The sequence below is a fragment of the Pogona vitticeps genome, chromosome 4 (genome assembly GCF_051106095.1).
Source record: "Pogona vitticeps strain Pit_001003342236 chromosome 4, PviZW2.1, whole genome shotgun sequence".
Lineage (NCBI taxonomy): Eukaryota > Metazoa > Chordata > Lepidosauria > Squamata > Agamidae > Pogona > Pogona vitticeps.
In genome coordinates this window covers 92,360,274-92,383,969 of record NC_135786.1, presented here as the reverse complement: position 1 = coordinate 92,383,969, position 23,696 = coordinate 92,360,274, and the positions used below count along the sequence as shown (strand labels likewise).

Genomic DNA, 23,696 nt, shown 5'->3' with positions numbered 1-23,696 from the left:
TCATAATTACCTGAAAGAAAGACCCATAGATGAGCCTGGTCTGATTTAGTACAGCTATGCCATTCCTCTCCAAAATAATTAACTATAGAAACTAACAGAAACTTTGTAAAGAACATACCATTTGCAAGTACATATAAGAAAAAATAATTGCCCATCACCAAACCATGGAGAGAAGATCAAACCATACGTATCCTTTGGCTATGTTGTTCTTGTTGTTATTTAATACTTGTATTATTGAAAACTCTCTAACTGGGTATGAATGTTTTGGCTATTTACCTCATGTGCAGAGGGGGAGGCCTGGAGGGTGGGAGATGAAGCAGGAGTCTTCAAATACTTAAAAAGTTCTTTTAGAAGATAAATAGCAGCTGTTCAGTATGATGGATAGGCCAAAAGCTTCAGCATCGAGTTACAAAGAAGACAAGTGTGGCTAATTACTAGGAAATTCTTTACTAAGACTTCAACATGGGTAATAAATATTATTTGTTGGGAAAAGAAGAAAAATAACTTGGAAATGCTGTTTAAATATTGTTCAGCAGCTGACAAATGCCTTACGTTATACCTTCCTTTCTTCTTGTAGCCTTTAAAATGAAAGAGATACAAATAAAACAAATTTAAAGTAGCTTGTTAGGAGAAAGCTGAAAACAAACAACAGAACGCTGTAGCAGTACAAAGAGCTAAAAAGAGACAGACACCGAAACACACACACATGAAATTAAGTAACTAAAATGTGCCTAGGACATCCTGGCAAGCATTGTCATAACTCTGAATCAACTTGTTGATGCATAATTATTGGTATTATTAAAAGTCTGGTAGAATAAAAGTCTGCTGTCACTGAAAAGGCATCCTCCTAGAACAGGTGTGGGGAATCTTTGACCCTAGAGGTGTGTTGCACTACAGTCACCATGATTCTGAACTACTGACCCATGACAGCTGGCACTGATGAGAACTGAAACCCCAGATATTTGGAGATATATATTGTTGTAAGCCGCCCAGAGACCTTTGGGTAGTGTGGGTGGGATAGATGTTAAATAAATAAATAAATAAATAAATAAATAAATAAATAAATAAATAAATAAATAAATAAATAAATAAATAAATAAATAAATAAATAAATAGGAAGGAAGGAAGGAAGGAAGGAAGGAAGGAAGGAAGGAAGGAAGGAAGGAAGGAAGGAAGGAAGGAAGGTTCCTTCCCTTGCCTGGAAACAACCCATCTCTTTACTCTTGGAGGGTCCCTCAAGGTTCTCCAGAAGATTACATTAGATTGCCACTTATTTCTGCAAACTAAAAACTAGACAACAACCAATTCCTATGCACTAGCATATATGGAGAAATGATTCTAGTATATTTGGGAAGTGAAGAATAAATCCTAACAATTTCAGCCTCTCAGATTCACCTTCCAAGGGCTTTACCAGACTTAATCTTCTCTGTAACAAGTAGATATTATTGTTGTTATTCTAACCTTTTGCAAGGGTGATGTCTGTTTCTAATAAATTTTCCTTTTCTTTGGAAAAAGTGAAGAATCTGACCAGTTTCTCAACAACATAAAGTTAATTTCAACTTTACTGTAAACATGTAGACAAAATATAATTCTTGCCTTCAAAGCAAGATACCCAAATATAAGTACGGCAAAATCCACTTCTGTTCTATGTGTTTTAAGGATCCTCATAATTCTCAAGTAATTTGTTTGTTGTTTTCAAAAAACTTGAATTTGCAACCTGTCCTTACCAAAAGCTATAAAATGGTTTACAAAGGTGAACAGTCTCTGTATCATACCAATACCACTGTGAATTTTATTAGTTGTTTATTGTCTCATAAGCTATCTGGATAGCTCAGTAAATTAGGTAGGAGGCTGGGACCTCAATTCCCCACTGTGCTTTCCAGAAGAAAAGCCAGCCTGTATAACCTTGGGCAAACTGCACAAACCCAGGGCATCCCCAGAGGAAGGGTAGGGTATTTCTTAATATTTTATACCTAGAAACTCCTGGAAAAGGCACCATCAGTAAGAAGGGAGTTGCCAGCATGTAATCATTATTATAATTAAAATCCTGGAAAGAGTCACTCTAAGACAGAATTGACTGGACACACGATTATCACCATCATCATTGTAGTCTCATACAATGTACTATGAAAAGCCACTATAATCCCCTTCTCAAAAAAAGAAAAAAAGGAAAGAGAAAATTGGTATGGACTATATCGGATTTTTGATATAGTCTATAGCAACCTTCTCCAAATGGGTTCCCTTCATATTAGTTGGGCTGCAACTAGTTTCATATCTAAGCATATGCTGGGTCCGTTTGGACTTCCTGCCTTTTCTCAATCTCTAAGCACCCTTTCACTTCACTAACAACCCTCAATTACACTCTTCTTACTCTCTCTTCTAACTTTTCTCCAACCTATCCCTGCCATTCTTGATTTCATACTTTGTTTGGATCTGTAGATGGATAAATGACACAACCTTACTTCCATACTATAAAAAACTTTTAAACATTGAACCTTCCAGGAATAGCTACCTCTGGTCTCTGACACACTCTACACAAGAGGTAGGCAACTTCTAGAAATCCAGGGCCCACACTTGGATCTTGGAGGGCTCCCTCCACCCCATAGGGCCACCCAATGAAACATTTTTTAAAAAATCAATTAAAGCCCTTTCACATGGACTAATGGACAGAGGAGTGAGGCAATGTGACCAGGATTTTTTCTAACCCCTTGAGCCATTTAAGGCCCAGATGTCTTTCTTTTTTCTTCCCCAAAACCAGAAATCATGTTTGGTCTTGAAAAAAGCAAACACACCCAACCCTAACGCTAAAACCACTTAGCAGGGCCAAATCTGGTGAAATTGCCTCCCAACCCCTCTAGCGGAAGTGGGAGCATTTGTCTAGACACCACAGATATAGATAGTATGTAGTTCATTCTGTATTTTTGAAGAAGACCATCTCCATCAGACTCAAATTTGGCATTTAGGGGGAAAGGAGAAGCAAGTAGTTAAGGTTGAGTAGTGGCACGTTGATAGATATGCAGGTCACTAACTAGCCCAAATAACTCCTCTATTCCTTTGTGCATCCTTAATTATTTTTATTTCAAATTCTTTAGCCTGTTGTTTCACGTTATTTCACCAAGCATATATATACGTACAGCCAGAGTGACAAATGTAAAAAAAATCAGTGCCGTAGGGATAGACAATTGTCTTGAGGGATGAGAGCAAAAATGGGATGCTTGAGGGCTGAATGAGGTGCATGTTGTCCACCCCAATATAAACACACAGAGTGCTGGAACGGGGCAGCCCAGAATGTTAGGGAAAGATGTGAACCAGCCAGGAGCACTACTGTGTGTCACAGTTTACCCTCACCATGGCCTTGTGTATGCTGTGTGGCTACTAACTGTGGACGGGCAATTTTAAGTCCCCTATCCCCCTCATTTCATTTTCGATCTGTACTTCAGATTTGGACTGGACAGGCCTTCAGATGGAGGACACATGGAAAATCAATTGTCCTTTGGGAGCCCTTCAAACAGAATACTGCCCTCTCCAAAAAAAGAGAGGAAAAGTAGCCACTGTACTTACAGAGCTCTGTAACATATTTCTCAGATAACACTTTAAATGTAAACAAAAGATCAGAAGAAAACACATTTGATTAGACCAAAGTCCTATCTAAGTTCAGCATTCTGTTCACAAAGTGGCCAATCAGAAACCTAGGAAAGCTCACAAACATGACAGGAATACCAGTCTCACATTCCCCAGCAAATTACAGTATAGTGGAATACAACTTGATACAAAAGGTTATATATAGGCATCTAGACTAATAGCCACTAAGTATGTGTTGTTTGTTTGTTTGTTTGTACTCTACATCCCAAAATTCTTCAAGAATTGTCCAGACAGAAATATACATCTGCAGTCATCTTCATTTAACTCATCTGGAAAAATGCCTGAGACCTCCTTCTAGACCTTATTTCCTACTGCAATGTTTCCATGGGAGGAAGCTGCTGCAATGCTTCCTGGGGTTTGGAAATCTTGTTGCACTTTATGCCGTACCTCCTGAAGAACTACGACTCCTAGGAAGCACTGGGGCGGGAAATAAGGCCTAGAAGAGGCCTCCGCCTTTTTCCGGGTAATTAAAATTAAGGTGTCTGCAGGTGTCTATTTGTGGGCTAGAACTCCCAGAATAATATAACTAAGCAACCAATCAATCAAAAACAGTCCCTTTCTGGTAGCCACTGATTTTCCTAAATTCCTTGAATGTATCTAATTTTGTTTTAAAACTGTCCAAGTCCATCACTATACCTTGTGGCAGGGAATTCTACCATTTTAACTATGCACTGTGTGAAGAAATAGTTCACTCCCTCTTGTGGCAGTGAATTCCGCAGTTCAACTGTGCACTGTATGAGGAAGTTCTTCATTCAGCGAAGCGCTGATTGTTCTTATTTTGACATCCTGGCAAACATTAAATGAAAAGCCTGAGTTGCAGGTGTCAGTGTTTTATATTCCACTATTATTTTAAAAAAAAAACACCCACTCACAAATATCACAGGCAAAATATCATCTGGCTGGGGAGGGAAGGAGAACACTATTTGGGTAGTTAATAGTTAAGCTTTGGCATGCAAAGTGTGCATATTATTACAACAAAGAATTGGCAGCTGCAGAAGGAAAAGGGCTTGTGCCTCTGCCGTTCAAACTTGTCAGTCAACCCATGCCAGTCCTGGACGTCTGCCTCCCCAGCACACCCTCATTACATGTGTCTGTCTGAGCTGACTTGCTCATCTGTTCAGAGACGCTCCGCATAAGTCGGGAATTCTCTCCTCCTTGCTGGAATTAGATCACAACCCTTTCCCCGAAGCATCTGCCTCCAAACACTCCTCCTCTTCTTCCTTACGGAAGCCTCTCTGCCTATGTGGTCTCTCTTTGTAGCTTTCACAACCTGTGTGTTTGATTTCTAGAATGGAAGAAGCCGAACTGTTGAAGGAACGATTGCAGGCCATCACAGTAAGTGCTTATACTAATTATATATATTTATATACCTAGAAAATCATGATCAGTGCTGCTTAGAGGTAATTCAGTGGTAAGAACATGTTCCCTGTGATGTAGTGAAATCCTTTGTTTCAGTTCTTATTTGCTTGGGCTTTGCAGATGGGAAACTTTGAGGATTACGTGTTATTTTGTATATATGAATTGCATTTATAACATGCATACAATTTGACAGTTAGGTCCAGAGCACTGGATGCAGCTGACGTAGTAGTGCTATGTTTTATATCGAGCATATGTGATGCTGTCATTAAGACCTTAGTGGCTCAGGGAGCATGCATGAATACATTCATTTGAAGGACACTAGGTCAGAAAGCCAAGAAAGAGCTGGTGTTAAATCATTGCACCATGGGAAGAGAAAAGTCTTTTGCTTTAATTGAAATGTGGTACTTTATTTTGTTGATGATTTAAGTGTGTGCTATAAAGTTTTTTTTAAAAAAAAAAAAACCATGTGATTGGTGACATTCAAATCAGTTACATGGCATTTAGGAGATTTTTATTAATTATATATTTTGTTAAAAACAAAATATGTGCCAAGCTGTTTAGTAGGAGCCCCTGAAAAAATGTGTCTCTATTTTCTGAAGAGAAGGTAGACACAAAGAGAAAGCCGCTGTAAGAATAAAATGCATTGACCTCCAACACCCTACAGCCATGACATGTCATCTGCCTTGTGCTCTCGTATCATGGGAAGTTTGGGTCAGTACTTACTTACTTACTTACTTACTTACTTACTTACTTACTTACTTACTTACTTACTTACTTACTTACTTACTTACTTACTTACTTACTTACTTACTTACTTACTTACTTACTTACTTACTAGTCTAGCTTTCTGACCAAAAGTGGCAATGAGTATAGCCGCAACAATTAAAATTCAGAGTAAAAGAAATGGAATGTAAAGTTAAAATGGATTAGATACAATTAGAAGCAAATTGATGGAAAGAAGTCTCCTTTAATTAAAACCTAACTTCGGCCTCAAAGTCCTGGCTGAACAAATAGCTCTTTGCAAGTCAATGGAAAGACAACCTTCGCAGGGAGTTCTAACGCCTGAGGGCAACTCCTGAGAAAGCCTAGTAGACTAAATCATTGGAGGAAAGACATTGGCTGTTCGTTGAAGACAGAACTGTGATTGGCTGCTGGCATCATGATGCAATAATATTCATGATCCAAGAGAATTCTTCTAAAGCTAGGCACTGCATCCTTTGGAAAAGAACACTTAGTTCTTTCTCATGTATTTGTTTTCCATCCCAGGCATATGGTGCCAGAGGGACAAAAGGTTGGAGAGTCTTAAAATTAAGGAGTATGCTAGTCATTTCTGTAACTGTTCTTTCAGCCTCTGTTTGGCTCATCCCTGAATAGCAAGACTTCCTGCTGATGAAATGACATCTGCTATTTGTTTCTATCCTGTATTTTTAATATAATTTGAATTTTCATTCCACAAAAAATCCATACAGAAATAAAAGGTGGATTACTTGCACATTGTCTTTTGATTATAAATGAAGCACTTTTTTAAAAAAAACCTGAAAGAGGGCTGGACTTTCCACAGCATCATTCCCATTTCAAGCTATATTGTTATGCACAGTGAGTCCAAATAGGTGTCTTCATGCAAGCTGTTAAATTAGGTCTGGCCCAAAATATTATGGTGCCTGAGGGAGAGAAACAACTGATTATGTCCCTCCCCCCCCCCCCAAAAAAAAGTAGATAGCATAGGAACTAAGGCAAGTTATTTTGGCACACGAGGCAGAAACCTCTGCAAGTGCTTCTCCCTCTCACTGGCAATAAAAACTAAGTGATATCAGAGTAAAAAATTGCTATCTTTTCACCCCAAATCTGCTGCCTGAGGTGTCTACCCCTCTTTTCCCAATGCTATGGCCTGGTTAAAATCTTTTCAGGGCAATACATTTTATAGACTGATTTGCAAGCTTGCTATAGCCTCTTTTTAAATAGTGCCTCTACCTCTCAAGAAACATGGAGAGCTTTTGTATGTATAGTGCAAGGTAGGGAGATGTTCTCTACCTGAGGTGTGCTAGTACAATTAAAGACAACCTAATAGTTATTTCTATAGTGCCATCACTGTGAGTGTGGATTTACAAAGTATAAGGAGGGGAGAGGTCCCTGTCACCAAGGGAGTTGCAATCTAAGATTTGACATGGGAAGACGACAGAGGTTGACGCAAGAGTAAACAGGAAAAATACGCTTTTTTATTCCATTACTATGTTGAGGCTTGGTTAAAATGGTAGTATGAAACCTCAATGGTTGTGACAAGTCTCCATGGAGAAAATATGAAAGAGAGATGGCTTAATCAGGGCCAGCCCTTTCATTAGACAGAGTGTGGCAGGTTTTCTGGGTGTTTTTGTGTTACATGCCTCAACACCTGAGAGAGTGCTCTTGAGGCACTGGTCCTCCTTTCTTGGAAGAAAGAAATTGTGGTGTGTGATCCATTGATATGTCTCCTGAACTGGCCTGCTGTCCTCAGGTGTGGAGAACCCTGTCCCACTAAATTCAGTTGGCAATCCACTCAGCTTGAGACAGTGCCATCTTGTCCTGTGCCTCAGGCGGCAAATTATCTGGTCTTCGCCCTCATGTTAATGTTTGAAGGAAGGAATGAGGTGGGGAGAGATAGTGTTATAAAAGAAACATTCTGAGTTTTCTTAGGGAAGAGGATCTTCTTCACACACCCTGGGAATAGCAAGAATATTATGTTATTTGTGGAATAAGAATGTGAGAAATTTGAGCCCACCTCTCTGCAGCAACAGAAAAAGACAAATCTCTCTTCCCTATAAGTATACTCAACAAGGAACAGTGACCTCTGTTTTAGCTTAATGATCTGTCCAGTTGACTGGATTATTTTAAGGCCATCTATACTGAGACATTTAGGAAGAAAGGAAGGCATAAAGTTCAGAGTTTGCCAGCAGGATGTTCTTGAAATCTGGATTAACTGAACCACTCAAACCCACAACAGGGAGGTGTACGTTAGTAAACAACTTTTAAAAATAGAACTGCGATACACCAGCCATCATTCTTTTCTCAAAGATGTCAGCTGTTTGGTTCAGTTAGTTAGGCAGGAGACTTCACAGAGAGAATAAACAATATAGGGACACATGTAAATTAGTCACTTCCATTTCTGAGGGAATCCTGGGAACTGTAGTTCCATATGCAGGAATCATGACATTAACAGATCATTCTCTGAAACTGTACTTCCCAGGATAACATGATTATGAAAACTATCACGCTACTATAAATGTGTGGTGTATCCATGCCCGAACATTTGCTTTCCCTCTGTATTAACATGTTCTGTTCTGTGATAAATTTATTCCCTGTTTTCAAATTTTGAAAGCAGGAACAGGTAGGCAGCTCTCTCAGCATGTTCTAATAGCTGATAGCATCAAATAGCTCTGTTCTTCCAGCAAAAAAACTACTGTTTGTATAGCTTTGGCCAGTGACAATATCAAAGGTTGATTTTGAGAGGATTTTGACTCCCAACAGGGTCTCAGTGCCAACCTCCAGGGCTCACTGGCTATGCTTCTCTTGTTATTGCTACTTGTTTGTCTGTGGCCTATAAAGCAAACATAGCAAGAAAAAAAGAGGAGCAGCCTACACTCACCCTGATCTCTCCCCACTGGACAGCTGTGTGAACAAAGAGGGAGGCTGTATGAATGAGTATCACCAACAACAGAAACAGGTTGGCCCATTGAGGGAGGGAAATCGCTGTCCAAGCCCTCCTCCCCAAAAACCAAACTTATTTTGGTTTAACCCTCTAACAGAATTAATATTCTTTGTCCCCAAGGAAGCACAACCAAGGCACATATCAACCCCATTCATGCCATTCTCTTTGCATTGCACCCGCCGCCGCCCAGGGATTGTTCATAGTGAGTGGGTTGTCTGAATCATTTGCCATATACATAGGCATGGGTATTATTTCATAGACAATCTCCACTGTGTCGGAGAGAGATGTTCTGCTACTACTTAAAGCAACTGAGCTAAACAGTTTGCCATGAGCAAAGAGGAAACATGCCACCACAAGCAGGGCAATTGAATGCCCTCACCTTCAAACATGATGAGATAGATGTGGCAACAATAAAATGATGACAGATAAGCTGATTCTATTTAATAAGAAATACCCATATTCTTTTAGGGAAAACTATAGGGTGGGTCATTTTAAATAACATGCAAGCTCCACAGTTTCTGGTCTTGTGAAACTTTCCCCATCCCTCCCCCACACCTTAAACTCTGTCCCTCCTTTTCTAGTTTTCCTTCACCACTTCAGTTCCTTCTCTTCTGGACTATTACCTTTCATTAGCTTCTTTTTCTTTCTTATTCTGGCCTTCTTTTCTAATATTTTTGTCCATCCCTTACAGGATCAGACCAGCTCAACCAATGGCAGTGGGAGAGTTTCAGGCTGAGCTTCTCTTAGCAAATTTATTGGCCCTCAAGGCAGCATGGTACCAGTGGAGCATGGAACCCTTGATCCCTAAACTCTATGGCCTTGCCAGAAGGATACCATAGCCAATGGTATCAAAGGCTGCAGAAAGCCTTATTTCTTACACTCCCCCGTCTGCCTCCTTTAGGAGATCATCTTTCAGGGTGTCCAATGCTGTTTCAGTACCATGCCGTGGCCTTTGAAACGCATCCAGATTATCAGTTTCTTCCAAGAACGCCTGCAACTGGGCAGGTGTAATCAGCCTAATAGGTCCATCCACACTGCAGAAGGGCATTGTTGTACAAAGTCCAAATCTCAGCAGGTGATGAACTGATCATGACAAGGTGGAAGACCCAAGATTTGCCACCTTCAGGTCATCTTCTTTCTCCAGGTCTAAGGTGTGCCCCACCACATGTGTAAGACCAGTGACATATTGGGACAAGCCCATGGACGCCATTATGTTCATGATCTCCTAGGCTGCCCCAGCAACATATGTCTCTGAATAAATTTTCAAGTCCCCCAGATGTAAAAGTCTGGGGGACCTCAACAACACACCCAAAATGAAGTCCTTCAGGCCCGGTAGAGAAAGCGTTGGTTCCTCGGAGACACAGCACACCAACATGATTCCACTCTGACTCACTGGTCCATCATGAGGTGATGACACTCCAGGCCTGAGCCTGCACAGATAGAAATCCTGGTAACTTTAATATATTTCCAATGGACTATGGCAACACTCCCTCCCCACTCCTCTGATGTGCTATGATGTTGGACGGAGTATCTTGGGGTGCATATCTGGGAAAGAGTGACCCCCCACCTTCCGCTTCCACCTTGGTTTCAATTATACAAATGGCAATTTTCTAAGCCTAGGACAGTCAATGAATCAAAGTTGCAGGAACTCATTCCACCACAGCAGACTACTAAGAAGAATACTACAAGGGTCTTAGTCAACACCATCCAGTTCCTTAGCACAGGAATAAGAGATCTTTGGTCCTATTGTCAAACTCCAGTTCCCACCCTTTCTGATAATTGATTGAGGCTGATGGAACTTCGAGTCCAGCAACAGCTAGAGATCTGCGGATTCTCTGCCCTTGCCTTGGCATGCTAGGTAAAGGTAAAGGTAAAGGTTCCCCTTGACATTTTAGTCAGTCGTGTTCGACTCTAGGGGGCAGTCCTCATCCCCGTTTCCAAGCCTTAGAGCCAGCGTTTGTCCGAAGACAGTTTCCATTGTCACGTGGCCAGCACAGCTATACACGGAACGCTGTTTATCTTCCCACCGAGGTAGTACCTATTTATCTACTCGCATTTACATCCTTTTGAACTGCTAGGTTGGGGAGGAGCTGGGACAAAGTGACGGGAGCTCACTCCATCACGTGGATTCGCTCTTACGACTGCTGGTCTTCTGACCCTGCAGCACACGACTTCTGCGGTTTAGCCCACAGCGCCACCACATCCCTGCCTTGGCATGCTAAATAATTGCTAAAGTGAGGGAGATTACAAAGACGGCACCAAGACAGTACAGTAATGCACCAAAATATTACATTTACCTATAAATCCATGTGAACACATATCTTAAAATTACAGGTTATGAATGCATGCTTTGCAATGGAGACAGCTTTCTCTCCTCCCATAATTCATCTAAATTCATCCAAATAACGGGGTTCCAATGGACTAGTTTTGCTTTTGGCTATAGTGTTGCAAGCATGTGCCTTTCACCTGACTTGAAGCAATCCACATCAATCAGAGTCATACGCTGGAGAATATTACGTGTTCTGTGACATTCTTGAGTCAGATCACAGAATAGTTTGACTGTACTAAACTCTCTAGATTCTGATAAATGCTTCCGAGTTTTGAATCGACAACATCCAATCAGCAAAACTCCCATTGGCTCAAATTTTACAGGAATCAAATCTATTGTAATTTGTTTCTTTTCCCTTACAGGTTGTGTGGGCAAGGAATAAAGCCCTTTTCCTCTTTTGTCTTTTTCAGGACAAGAGGAGGCTGCAAGAGGAAATCACACAGAAACGCCACACAGTAGAAGAAGAAAAACTAAAACATCAGCACTTGAAGGTAAATCTTGAGGAGATTCAACTTTCTTCTTTGGAAGTTTACTACATCAAAAAACCAAGATGAAAAGTATAAAGGCATATGCATCATTAGATTTCTCTGCACTTGGTGGCTGAAAGCTGAATGCATGACCTGACTCTTGAAAAGCACAGAGCTGAGGTGGGAGGAATAACAGAGAGAATATTAATTCACACTTGCAAGTAATTTACATTTTCATGAAACAAGCTCAGGCTACTTTATGCAGCCCTTCTCCCTATTTTCATCCTGGCAGCAACACCATGAGGTAAAGTAGTCTTAAAACATCATGACCAGCCCGAGATTATCCAGTTAAGAATTTCAAACCTAGTCTCCATAGTCCTAGCTCAATTTACTGGCTACTGCGCCTCAAGGACGTACATGTGAATCAGCTCCTCTTGTCAATAGATAAACAGTGCATTCAAGCTACAAATGTGATTTGATTCATGCCTCTCAATGTTTCCTTAACATTTCTCACTGTTTTCCTAATGTTTAGAGCTTGAATTCTTTATTTTCTTAGGTTTACAGATGGACTTTAGATGTAAACAACGAGAAAACAATAGACTTTATTAATAAGCACTAGGTATTTCAGAAGTCGTATATATAATAAGCTTGTGTTGTTTAGTCATGCTGCTTTGCAAATTTAAAATGAGATCATGACCAGAAATAATTCCTTACTTAAAACCATGGCTGCCCTTTTTCCAACAGGGTGTGCCCGTGGCACTATGCTTTATTCACCATCGCAATTAGATTCAACAAAGCATCAAGTAGAAGAGTCTGCTAAAATCCTCAGGCAGTCGCTTATTTTATCTGGCAAACCTTTAGTCAATTTAGTTTAATGGATCTAAAATGAAAAGCTGTTTTGACCCTGCTTCCCACGCATAGGAGAAGCATCTGCAGATTTTACACTGATGTCAAATCTGCCAAGTTCCTTGGTTCAGGAGCCCAATTACTGATGGATCAAATAACGAGCCTGGCATGAATGAGACGAGGAGGGTGGAGAGAGAGAGAAAAAGACTGACTAAATGTTCTCAAGCTTGGCTTTGCATGGGCAGCTTGACATTTCTTGTCATTTTACAAACCAAAAAGTCCACAATGCTCATTTGTTGATAATACCCCAAAACCATTATGCTGCCATAAAGGAATCCCAACACAAATAATGCCCTCCATAAAGGATTGGGTGAAAGCACTCAGCTGTCAAGGTCAGCTACAAAGTGCACAGTATTGCAAATGACGTATAGATTGTCTTATTCAGATTTTCCCAGTTGCTCAAGTGGAAATGTTTCTAAGAAGCAAGGAGCTGCTAAGGAGCTATTCAAATCATTGCTCACACATTGCAATAAGTGGGAGAGCAAGATAATTATGTGATCGGTTTTGCACATCAGAGTATCAGGAATGAGTGTCATAGGAACTTAAGAAGCTGCTTTATACAGAATCTAACCATCTTTTCCCCATGCCAAATATTGCCCATTCTGACTGTTGTTGTTTAGTTGTTTAGTCGTATCTGACTTTTTGTGACCCCATGGACCAGAGCATGCTAGGCCCTCCTGTCTTCCACTGCCTCCCGGAGTTGGGTCAAATTCATGTTGGTAGCTTTGAAGACACTGTCCAACCATCTTGTCCTCTGTCGTCCCCTTCTCCTCTTGCCTTCACACTTTCCCAACATCAGGGGCTTTCCCAGGGAGTCTTCTCTTCTCATGAGATGGCCAAAGTATTAGAGCCTCAGCTTCTGGATCTGTCCTTCCAGTGAGCACTCAGGGTTGATTTCCTTAAGAAAGGATAAGTTTGATCTCCTTGCAGTCCAGGGGACTCTCAAGAGTCTCCTCCAACACCACAATTCAAAAACATCAATTCTTCGGCCTTCTTTATGGTCCACCTCTCACTTTGCTACTGGAAAAACCATAGCTTTGACTATGCGGACCTTTGTTGGCAAGGTGAGGTCTCTGCTTTTTAAGATGCTGTCTAAGTTTATCATCGCTTTCCTCCCAAGAAGAAGGCATCTTTTAATTTCATGGCTGCTGTCACCATCTGCAGTGATCATGGAGCCCAAGAAGGTAAACTGTCACTGCCTCCATATATTCTCCTTCTGTTTGCTAGGAGGTGATGGGGCCAGTAGCCATGATCTTAATGTTTTTGATGCTGAGCTTCAAACCATTTTTTTTGCACTCTCCTCTTTCACCCTCATTAAGAGGCTCTTTAGTTCCTCTTCAGTTTCTGCCATCAGAGTGGTATCATCTGCATATCTGAGGTTGTTAATATTTCTTCTGGCAATCTTAACTCTGGTTTGGGATTCCTCCAGTCCAGCCTTTCGCATGATGTATTCTGCATATAAATAAGCAGGGGGACAGTATACAGCCTTGTCATACTCCTTTCCCAATTTTGAACCAATCAGTTGTTCCATATCCAGTTCTAACTGGATATGTAACATATCCCACATATAGATTTCTCAGAAGATGGATAACATGGTAAGGCACTCCCATTTCTTTAAGGACTTCCCATAGTTTGCTGTGGTCCACACAGTCAAAGGCTTTTGCATAGTCAATGAAGGAGAGTAGATGTTTTTCTGGAACTCTCTGGCTTTCTCCATAATCCAGCGCATGTTAGCAATTTGGTCTCTAGTTCCTCTGCCCCTTCAAATCCACCTTGTACTTCTGGGAGTTCTCAGGCCACATACTGCTGAAGCCTGCCTTGGAGGATTTTGAGCATAACCTTGCTAGTGTGTGAAATGAGTGCAATTGTACGGTAGTTGGAGCATTATTTGGCACTGCCCTTCTTTGGGATTGGGATGTAGACTGATCTTTTCCAATCATTTGGCCACTGTTGAGTTTTCCAAACTTGCTGGTATAGTGAGTGTAGCACCTTAACAGCGTCATCTTTTAAGATTTTAAATAGTTCCACTGGAATGCAATCATCTCCACTAACCTTGTTATTAGCCATGCTTTCTAAGGCCCACTTGCCTTCACTCTCCAGGATGTCTGGCTCAAGGTCAGCAACCACGCTATCTGGGTTGTCCGGGACATTAGGATCTTTCTGGTAGAAAAACTCTGTGTATTCTTGCCACCTTTTCTTGATGTCTTCTGCTTCTGTTAGGTCCCTACCATGTTTGTCTTTTATCATGTCCATTTTTGCACAAAAGGTTCCTTTAATAGCTCCAATTTTCTTGAACAGATCTCTCATTTTTCCCTTTCTATTATTTTCCTCTATATCTTTGTAGTGTTCATTTAAAAAGGCCCTCTTGTCTCTCCCTGCTATTCTTTGGAAGTCAGCATTCAATTTTTGGTAACTTTCCCTATCTCCCTTGTATTTTATTTCCCTTCTCTTTTCTGCTATTTGTAAGGCCTCGTTGGACAGCCACTCTGCTTCCTTGCATTTCCTTTTCTTTGGGATGATTTTTGTTACTGTCTCCTGTACAACGTTACGAGCCTCCATCCATAGTTCTTCAGGCACTCTGTCCACCAAATCTAGTTCCTTAAATCTATTCTTCACTTCCGCTGTGTATTCAAAAGGGATTTGGTTTAGATTGTTCCTGACTAACCCGGTGGTTTTTCCTACCTTTTTTCAGTTTAAGCTTGAATTTTGCTATAAGAAGCTGATGATCATTCTTCATTTTCAAACAGTTTAGAGTCCTTAGAATCACCCCCCGGGGTACAGTCCAAGGGGAATCTCATTTTCCCTCAGCAATTCATCTGCTCTCTCATCCAGGAGTGGGGTGGTCTCATCGTCATCCGACTGGTCGTCTCTGGTCTCTCGAAAGAGGTTCCAACGTCCTGTAGAAAACCCCTCCTCCTCCTCGCCTCCTCCACTCACCATTTTCTTCTTTCTCCCTCTTCCCATTCAACTCTTTCCTTTTCCTCCCGCAACCTTCTCCTCCACTCTCTTGCTACCAATTCACCCCAATAGGAAGGCCTTTGAGGGATCCCCCTCTTTCTGCGATAATCAGCCTTCTTTCTCAACACCCACACACGCTCCCATTTTCTGGAAAATGGGTACTGTATCCAAACCATCTCCCAATCCCCAGGTATTGGATCTTCCCTCTTTTTTATTTCCATCAAACCTGCCTCAATCGCCACCCTCCAGGTCCTTTGCATTCCCGCCAACTCTGCCGGGGGTTTGAACAGCAATGGTTATCCCGCACATTTGTTCCTCCAAATCCCAGGTATCAGTTCCCTTTTGAATAGTCTCTTTTGGCAGGTCTGTCAGTGTAGTCTGTACCTCCCTCTCCACATGTGGAACGGATGGCACTCCAGCGAGAGCCTCTTTGTGCTCACCCTGGGTCTCACGTACATAACAGATAAATGTCTACAGGGATTTCTTACCTTACAGCAATTTGCACCTAAAAGTTACACTATTTGCATAATTGAGCAACACGTTTTCAGCCATTTAGTTTCAGGAAAATCAGCCAATACAGTTCATCCAGGAAAGCATGAAATTCTATAGAACAGCTACATCATAACCTCCTGATGTGGCTACTGGATCTGCCCAGTGCAAGGAGACAAGACCATAACTAGTGTGGGGCAACCAGGGCTTTGCCCTAAAGTGCCAAATTTTAGAGGGCCCCCAAGTCTAGAGACAAATCATTTAGTGAGTGGAAGGAAAATAAGCAGTAATGCCTCCTGGAAAGCACCAAATTGTGTTCCTTTGTCTTTATGTGGCCTCATGCCCACGTCTTTAGGTAGAACAGGTGGTAAATGGTGCTTTTTGCCCTGGTGCCAAAATATCTAGTTATCACTCTGCAGAGATATTCTTCTAGCTCTGTTTTTTTTTAGTTGTTAGTTACTGTTCTTCTGCATTTTCAGCATACAAATGGAGTGTAAATTAAAGAGAGAGAAAATGCTGTCCTTGGAGTAGATCCAGGTCAGTTGTGCCATGTGGCCTCTATTTCATGCAGGCAATGCCACTAAGTATCACTTGTAGAAGGCGGTCTGGGATGTCTTCTTCCACAAACAACGAAAAGTTACAACTGCTAGTGCAATGTTGCACGAGCATTGTGTCACAATAGGATCTTGGCCATAAATGTATTTTTGCTATTAAGAAAGAGGAATTAACTGCATGTAACCAGTTATCTGGGATGTGGTGGTGCGGCAGGTCAAACCGCAGAAGCCTCTGTGCTGCAAGGTCAGAAGACCAGCAGTCGTAAGATCGAATCCACGTGACAGAGTGAGCTCCCATCGCTTGTCCCAGCTCTTGCCAACCTAGCAGTTTGAAAACATGTAGAAATGCGAGTAGATAAATAGATACCACCTCAGTGGGAAGGTAACAGCATTCCGTGCCTAGTCGTGCTGGCCACGGAAACTGTCTTTGGACAAACGCTGGCTCTATAGCTTGGAAACGGGGATGAGCACCATGCCCTAGAGTCAGACATGACTGGACTAAATGTCAAGGGGAACCTTTACCTTTATCTAACCAGTTATCTAACTGGTTCCAAAAAAGTAAATCTGATTCTTAGCTGCTGCTAACAAACAAGGGGACTTCCATTAATACTGACCTAAGAACTCCTGTTCATTCATTGAGACTGCTCTCATTATAATTGAACAATTGTATTTAGCTCTCTGGTTCCAACATATAAACAAAAGACATCCACTTATTACAACTTTATTTAATTAAACAGTACCACATTTTGGACGGAATTATGGCATTATATATTTTGAAAATACTCTCTAAATTGATTTGTTGTTATTGGCACACCCATAATTTTCTGTTTCAGCCAATCCAACAGTAAAAATTATTAGTATTATTGCTAGTGATGATTATTTTAAAACGTGTATTATATAAGGATTTACATACAGTGTGTTGTACTGTTCTGAGAAAATATAATTTAAAAACCAGGCAGCTACATATAAAGAAGAGATAATCAGAAACCAGTAAATCACTCAAGGAACCAGAATTTTAGGGAGCAGCTGCTCTGCATTATAAAGGAAGGTCAAATCTACTTTTGGTTATATATTGAAAGGCTAGAAACAAAGGATGTAGTATTGGATCTCCCACAGACATTAATGCATATCTCACAGCAAGGCTCCGGTATGCCACTTTGAAGATTAGTTTCTAAGCACCTCAAAATATGCACACTTTTGCAAAATAATTCCCACAGCGTCCATAATGAATGCAGCATGATTTCGTAGATGTAGAACACAATTTGGCATAATGGCAAATCATATTCTTTAAGTGATTTATAGTTATAGCACCTTTTGTAAACACTCCAAAGAAAGACATCCAAAAAATCAGGTTGTGGTGGACAGATTTCAGATTCATGGAACCTATTTGTTTATCAATGTAATTCTAGGGAAGTGATACATTTATATCATCAGAATGAGGGTATGCACCACTAAAAAGGAAGTGCAACACTGATCTACATAAAATTCCATTTGCTTATTGATATGTATAGATGTAAAATTAGAAACTATTATTTATAATTTAAGCAGAATTACAATAGATCTCACTAAAGTAAGGAAAACTATGAGCCAGTGATCCAGTGCCTGATGAATCTGCTGCTGTTCTGGTATTAACTGTGGCTACACAACCTCAAGGTCCATGTGATTTCGGTCCTTCTTGTTCTTTATTTTTCAATTAGACTCAGACTAGACAGGGCTTCAAACAGAGGGATGACCTTTGTAAAATAGGACGCCTGACTGCCACACAAGAGCCTCAAGACTCATGAACCTGGTGCAACAGACATGCACTTAGAATTAAACAATTCCAAACTCAGGACTTTGTTTTGAGCACCCAAACTGAACAGCTTGTAGTCCTTCCACATAAACTCAGGCCTATTTATTAAAGTTTGACTGATTTTAGCAGTGTAACTCAGAAGAAGACTGAATCATTTTGTTATTGTTGGTACTGTTAAATATTAGGGAATGAGAAATCCTTGGTGATATACTAAAGATCACTTAAAAATAAACTGGTGGACCCATAAGCATTTTCTGTGTGTTGTATAGTTTAGGAAGGGGGAGGAGTCAACAAGGGGGAGGGAAAATATTCCTCATCTAATTCTATTGCTCTCAATTCCAAAATGTGCTGTATGAAAAGGACAATCTGGCTAGTGTTAACAATGAATGTAAGGCGACAAGAGGCCTGCTACTGAACAGCATTTTCAAACCAGCTATTGGGATACCCCAGGTCTGATGAAGCAGCTTCATACTGCACTTAGACTGCAGGCCTTCATAGCAACCTTCCCCCAATCTGTGAGCAGAACAGCCTGAAGTGCCGGTTGCTATGCAACTGCTTCAGAATACTACAGTTCTGAACACCTTCAGAGTAGCTCAGAACAGGCATGAAGATCAAGTCTTTTGCTTGCCTAGCAAATGCAGCATGCTTTTCAAAATTGTTTCTCAGCTCACTTCCAGACCTGGACTTGTGGGGGAAATGGGCTGGCAGAGGAGGTAGCACCAAGGTGGCTAGCATTGAGCGGGAGATGCCTGAAAGAAAGTGAAAAATAGGCCTCAGACAAGGCAACACATTCATCATTTAAACTATACTCACACACCCCCAAGCACATGCATATTTTTACTAGCAATTCTGCCTAGATACATAAGGGAGACCCTACACGGCCCCTTTCCTCTGTCTCTAATCATGATATACGCAGTAAGCAAGGAGGCAACCAAGTAGCCTTCTCCAAGCTGGCAGCCTCCAGGTGTTTGAGACTATGGGTCCTATTAGCCCCAGATACTATAGGCCAGGGATGATGGGAGTTGCACTCAAAAATACCTGGAATGCATGGGGTTTGGGGAGACTGTTTTTAAGTTCTGAGGAATGAATAGAATCCAGTGCAGGAAACAGGTGCTCAAAATAAGATAACAATTGTAGTACAGTACTAGAGGAACCCTTTAAAAAAACCTCAGAAACAATGTGCCAAAACTGTGCTTCCAAGTATTTTTAAAAAATGAACAACACAGTAACAAACAATTATATCCTTCAATACTTTAATGGGATTGTAGCCCTCTTAGAATGGATGCAGTACTGTATTTGGCTTCTTACAGACAGAATCTCTGACAAATTCTTCTAGCATGTAGAATAGTAATGCAGGAGAAAGTCTGATTTAATGTGCCTCCTTCATATGTCCGTAACCCCTGTATTGGACACAGGAACATGTTCAAACAACTATCTCCTTGAGCATTCTCAGGTGCTTCATCTATCCAGAAGGATAATATTGTATCAGAAAGCCATACATTTCAATTCCTTCTCATTTAGGACTCATTCACACAAGGCTATTGAAAGACAAATTGTTGGCCAAGGCAGAGAAGCAAATGGTATCCTGCTCCCCACCCCTTGCATCATTCCATAAACCAGCCAAGGTATCCCCTCAACAAAGGAGGAAAATCCACATCTGCTTCTCCTCAAGCTTGGCAATGAAAATAAAACAAGAAGTTGAATAAATGAGATTATGATGCCCTTTCACAGTGACCTGGACCTGTTGCTTGAGATGGCCACCTCACTCTGCCTGACATTAGGTCTAGCTGTGGCTGTTGCACTAACTTTAAGGTCAAATAACCTTTTACATTAATTAAGTTACATTAATGTCACTCCCACATTTTAAAATTATTTTCTCTTAAGTCAGTGTGCTGGGCCCAGTCCGGATCAAGGCTGTCATACATGCAGAAGGGAGCTTAAATCGCCCACACCCTAGCCACTTCTGTCCAGAAATTCCCACATGAAAGTCAAAGAAGAAGAAAAGTCTCAGATGAAACCAATGCGCTCTCTCTCTCTCTCTCTCTCTCTCTCTCTCTCTCTCTCTCTCCCTCTCCCTCTCCTCACAGTTGATGTGGGAGGGGGGGAAGTATTAGATTATGAGACATTAGGTCTTCATGTGAGTTAATGTGAACACAGAGACAGAATATCAATGCATATTTTAGAAACCCTTTGTTCCTCCTTTCTTTTATCCCCTCTTCCTTTCACAGGAAAATATGCTTGCGACTTACCAAGTGCCACTCGAAAGTGTTACTTTGAGATCAACAGAAAAAGCTGTTTTCAGTTATAAAAAATAAAGCTTTTAGTTCTTTTAATCCATAAATGTTCCTTAAAATACATTTCCAGTGGGCTACATATGTCAAGCCTTACGCAAGATTTACTCCAGCTTCTGGAATGGTTCGCTGCCACACAAGCATTATGGGAATTGTTTCTGACTAGCTGACACATCTGTGGCATCCCAAGCATGCATGGGGTCTTGATGACAGAGGTTCCTGCTACAGCTTCCGTACCCGTGATAGGGAGGAATGTGGACCACGCACGGCAGATGCAATAGTCTGTTATTCAAGCCATTCTGAAAGTCTTATCACATCACACTGTTAGTGGGTGCTGTTTGGTGTAATAAACCATAAATTGCTTTGGCATATAAGAAGTCTGTGCATACATATTAAGATAAATTGCAGAGAGAAGGTGATAGGTAGATAAATAGACAGATAGGATTGGGCATTGTGGCCTCTCTTGTAGGTTGTTGCCCTTAGGCCACTTCTTTATTGGGTCACTTCCCCTTGCTTTAGGAAATAATGGGTTGTTTGTTCTTCTTTATCTGCTATGGAGGGCCAATCTATAAGGTGCCTACATGTTGGTCTTCAGCAAATGCGCATAAACAGAAGTCAGTTCTTGGGGTTTTGTATTCAAATCTAACCTTTATTCTGTTTTGTCCTGAATGGACCTCTTCAATGAGTAAACATCTTCCCCCCCCCCCCTTTTATCTTTTCAGGAGCATGTTGAGTGATCAATCCTAACTCACACTCATAAGCTCAACTTACTAGCTAGCTTGCAATGTGCTGGCATAATTAGAAATTCCTGCATTAAAACAGCATGTTTATTTGGCTCCCTAAATGTTTGAGGTTACAACCCTTATCATTGCCCATGGTGGCTGGGGCTTCTGAGGATTTAAGGCCAAAATAATTGAAGGGCCAAAGATTCCCCATCGTTGGTCATAAGAAAGTAAAGCTACATTGAACTTTGACTCCCATTAAGCCCAATTTGTACCACCATTGGCTATAGATATTTTTAAAGAGAGGTGCTAGGTTGGGGAAGGCTGCTAATTGCAATACATCTGAAAACAGAAATAAAAACCCAGTACCTATTGCCCCTAATGCAACTTTGTAGTATTGCATGCAATAAGTAGTTATCAGTTGCTTCGTGTTCTAATTTAAGAGTTTTCTGAATGTTCAGCTGTTTGCTCTTCCCTTTAAAAATAAAATCTAGAAAGGTGATTCAAGCATGGTGACTTATCACTGGTTGACTGCAGCAGCAAGCACTAGCTTCAACATCTGAACAACTGGATTTGTCCATGAAAGCTCACATTAAAATATAGCAGTTAGTCTTTAAGGTGCCACAATATTTTTGTCTTCTTTATTTTTTATTTTTCTTTCGATATTGCCTGATATGCTAGCACAGACTAACACAGCTACCTCTTCTAAAACTAGCTTCTAAGTGTGGGTGAGGAAGATCATAAGTTAATCATGCTGCTATTTCAGGACATCAACCAGTCCAATATAAAACTTTTCAATCAAAATAGTTCAGTCACCGAAGAAACGTCAAAGGACAAATTATTTTCAAAATCAATCCATTCATGGATCATAACATGTGCTCTCTAGCGATCAAACCCCAAATATATATATATATGTTCTCTTCATTAATATCACAGTTTTCACAAACCCTAGATGAGTCTCCACCTCTTTTCCCCATTCATTATTTGTGCTCATCATTTTGGGGCACTACACAGATGTAACTTTCCTAATCTAACCAGACTGGAACATTCGGAAACATGCTACAGGCTCCTTCCTCCCTCAAAATCCCTCTTACCCTTTAGAATTCCAATCAGAAGTATGATAGAGATCCCAAAAGCTGGTTGCTGATCGTGGTGGAACTGATCAAGCCAGTTCAGTTCATATCAGAATTCTTAAGGATAGCATGCTTTAGGCATCCTTAGCCATGCATGAAAGGTTTGAGGCCTGTTTTACATTCTCCCTCTCCCTACTACACCATATGGCATCCTCTTTATCCAGATACTTCAACTAGATACACTTCATCTGGTGCCACCATAGAAGGCTAGAAGAAATTTCTGAAACTATACCTGTCCAATTTTTCCCCCATTAGAAGAAAAAGAAAGATAAGGAGCTGTTACATGGCTTATTTCATATGTCATTAAATGTAGGAATGATGTCACTGAGGAGAACATCTGATGATGATACACTACTGCTACAGGTTGATTGTTCAGTAGACTGCAAGCAATGCCTCTCTGTCTATTAGTAATTTGTGTCAGGTCTGCAATGAAGGAAACTAGGCTTGGGAAATTTACACAAATTTGTTGTATCTGTTTAGAAAAAAGCTCTGCGTGAGAAATGGCTCTTGGATGGATTAAACACGTTTACTCCAAAAGAACGAGAAGAAATGCAAAATCAGAACCAAGAGGATCAACAACAAATGAATGAGCTGGAGGAAAATATCCTCAGGTATAACACTTCTTCTATTACTCCTTCACAAAAAGCTTGGTGATCAGGACAAATTTCTGTTCATAATAGGGTGATTAATATCTCTGGGGCCAGCTACTGTATTTGTATTCTACTGTTTCAGCTACTGCCTTCTTTGAAAGAACACCTTATTTTAAAATAACACAACCCAAATATCCTGCAGATGGTTGATATTTCATCATGTTTTCTAAACATGAGAAAATATCAACCATCTGCAGAATAAAATAGCAACTGCTGATTTGGACATGTAAATGACATTTTAGTCTCCTCCATCTCTCTATATAAGAAACTTCTGTCTGAAATCTTAGAGGAATGTTTGACATGGATTTTTACAAGAAAGTGCAGCAGTACCATACACCACAATGTCATCACCCACATACATGGTGACACTGACGGGATGTGATGTCAGTGAACCTTTGAAAGAGTTTTCCGACGCTTTCAAAAATGTTGGAAACTTTCTTTTAAAAGCATCTTCTCTGCTAGATGTTGTTGCTGTTTTAGTGCATTAGCACTAAACTGAAAGCTTTCAGTCCAAGAAGCTCTTGCCATCTAAACTTTACATCCAGTACAAGAGTAAATCAGAAGGGAAAAACACCCAAAGGAGATATTTAAAAAAAAAAAAAAAAAAAACCTCTTTGTCACTGTCACTCTTTGTTGGTACCAATTTGGCGGACAATGGAAAAAATACCAACATCATCAGTATACTAGTGAGGCCATAAGGGGAAACAAATAATGCATCTGGA

The 23,696-nt window shown here is 40.6% G+C and overlaps 1 protein-coding gene across 2 annotated transcripts in view; it reads left to right on the top strand.

The window, feature by feature from the left end:
* Positions 1-23,696, top strand: part of PALMD (palmdelphin) — a 41,984-nt gene that overhangs the window by 5,250 nt on the left and 13,038 nt on the right. The window contains exons 2-4 of one of the 2 annotated variants that reach the window (XM_072997947.2): positions 4,932-4,977; positions 11,423-11,503; positions 22,805-22,935. In XM_072997947.2, coding sequence (XP_072854048.2) covers positions 4,933-4,977; positions 11,423-11,503; positions 22,805-22,935 — 257 coding nt within the window. In that variant the 5' untranslated portion in view covers position 4,932. Of the gene's footprint in view, positions 1-4,635; positions 4,978-11,422; positions 11,504-22,804; positions 22,936-23,696 lie in introns of those variants that run through there. The other variant, XM_078391766.1, reaches the window with a different exon arrangement.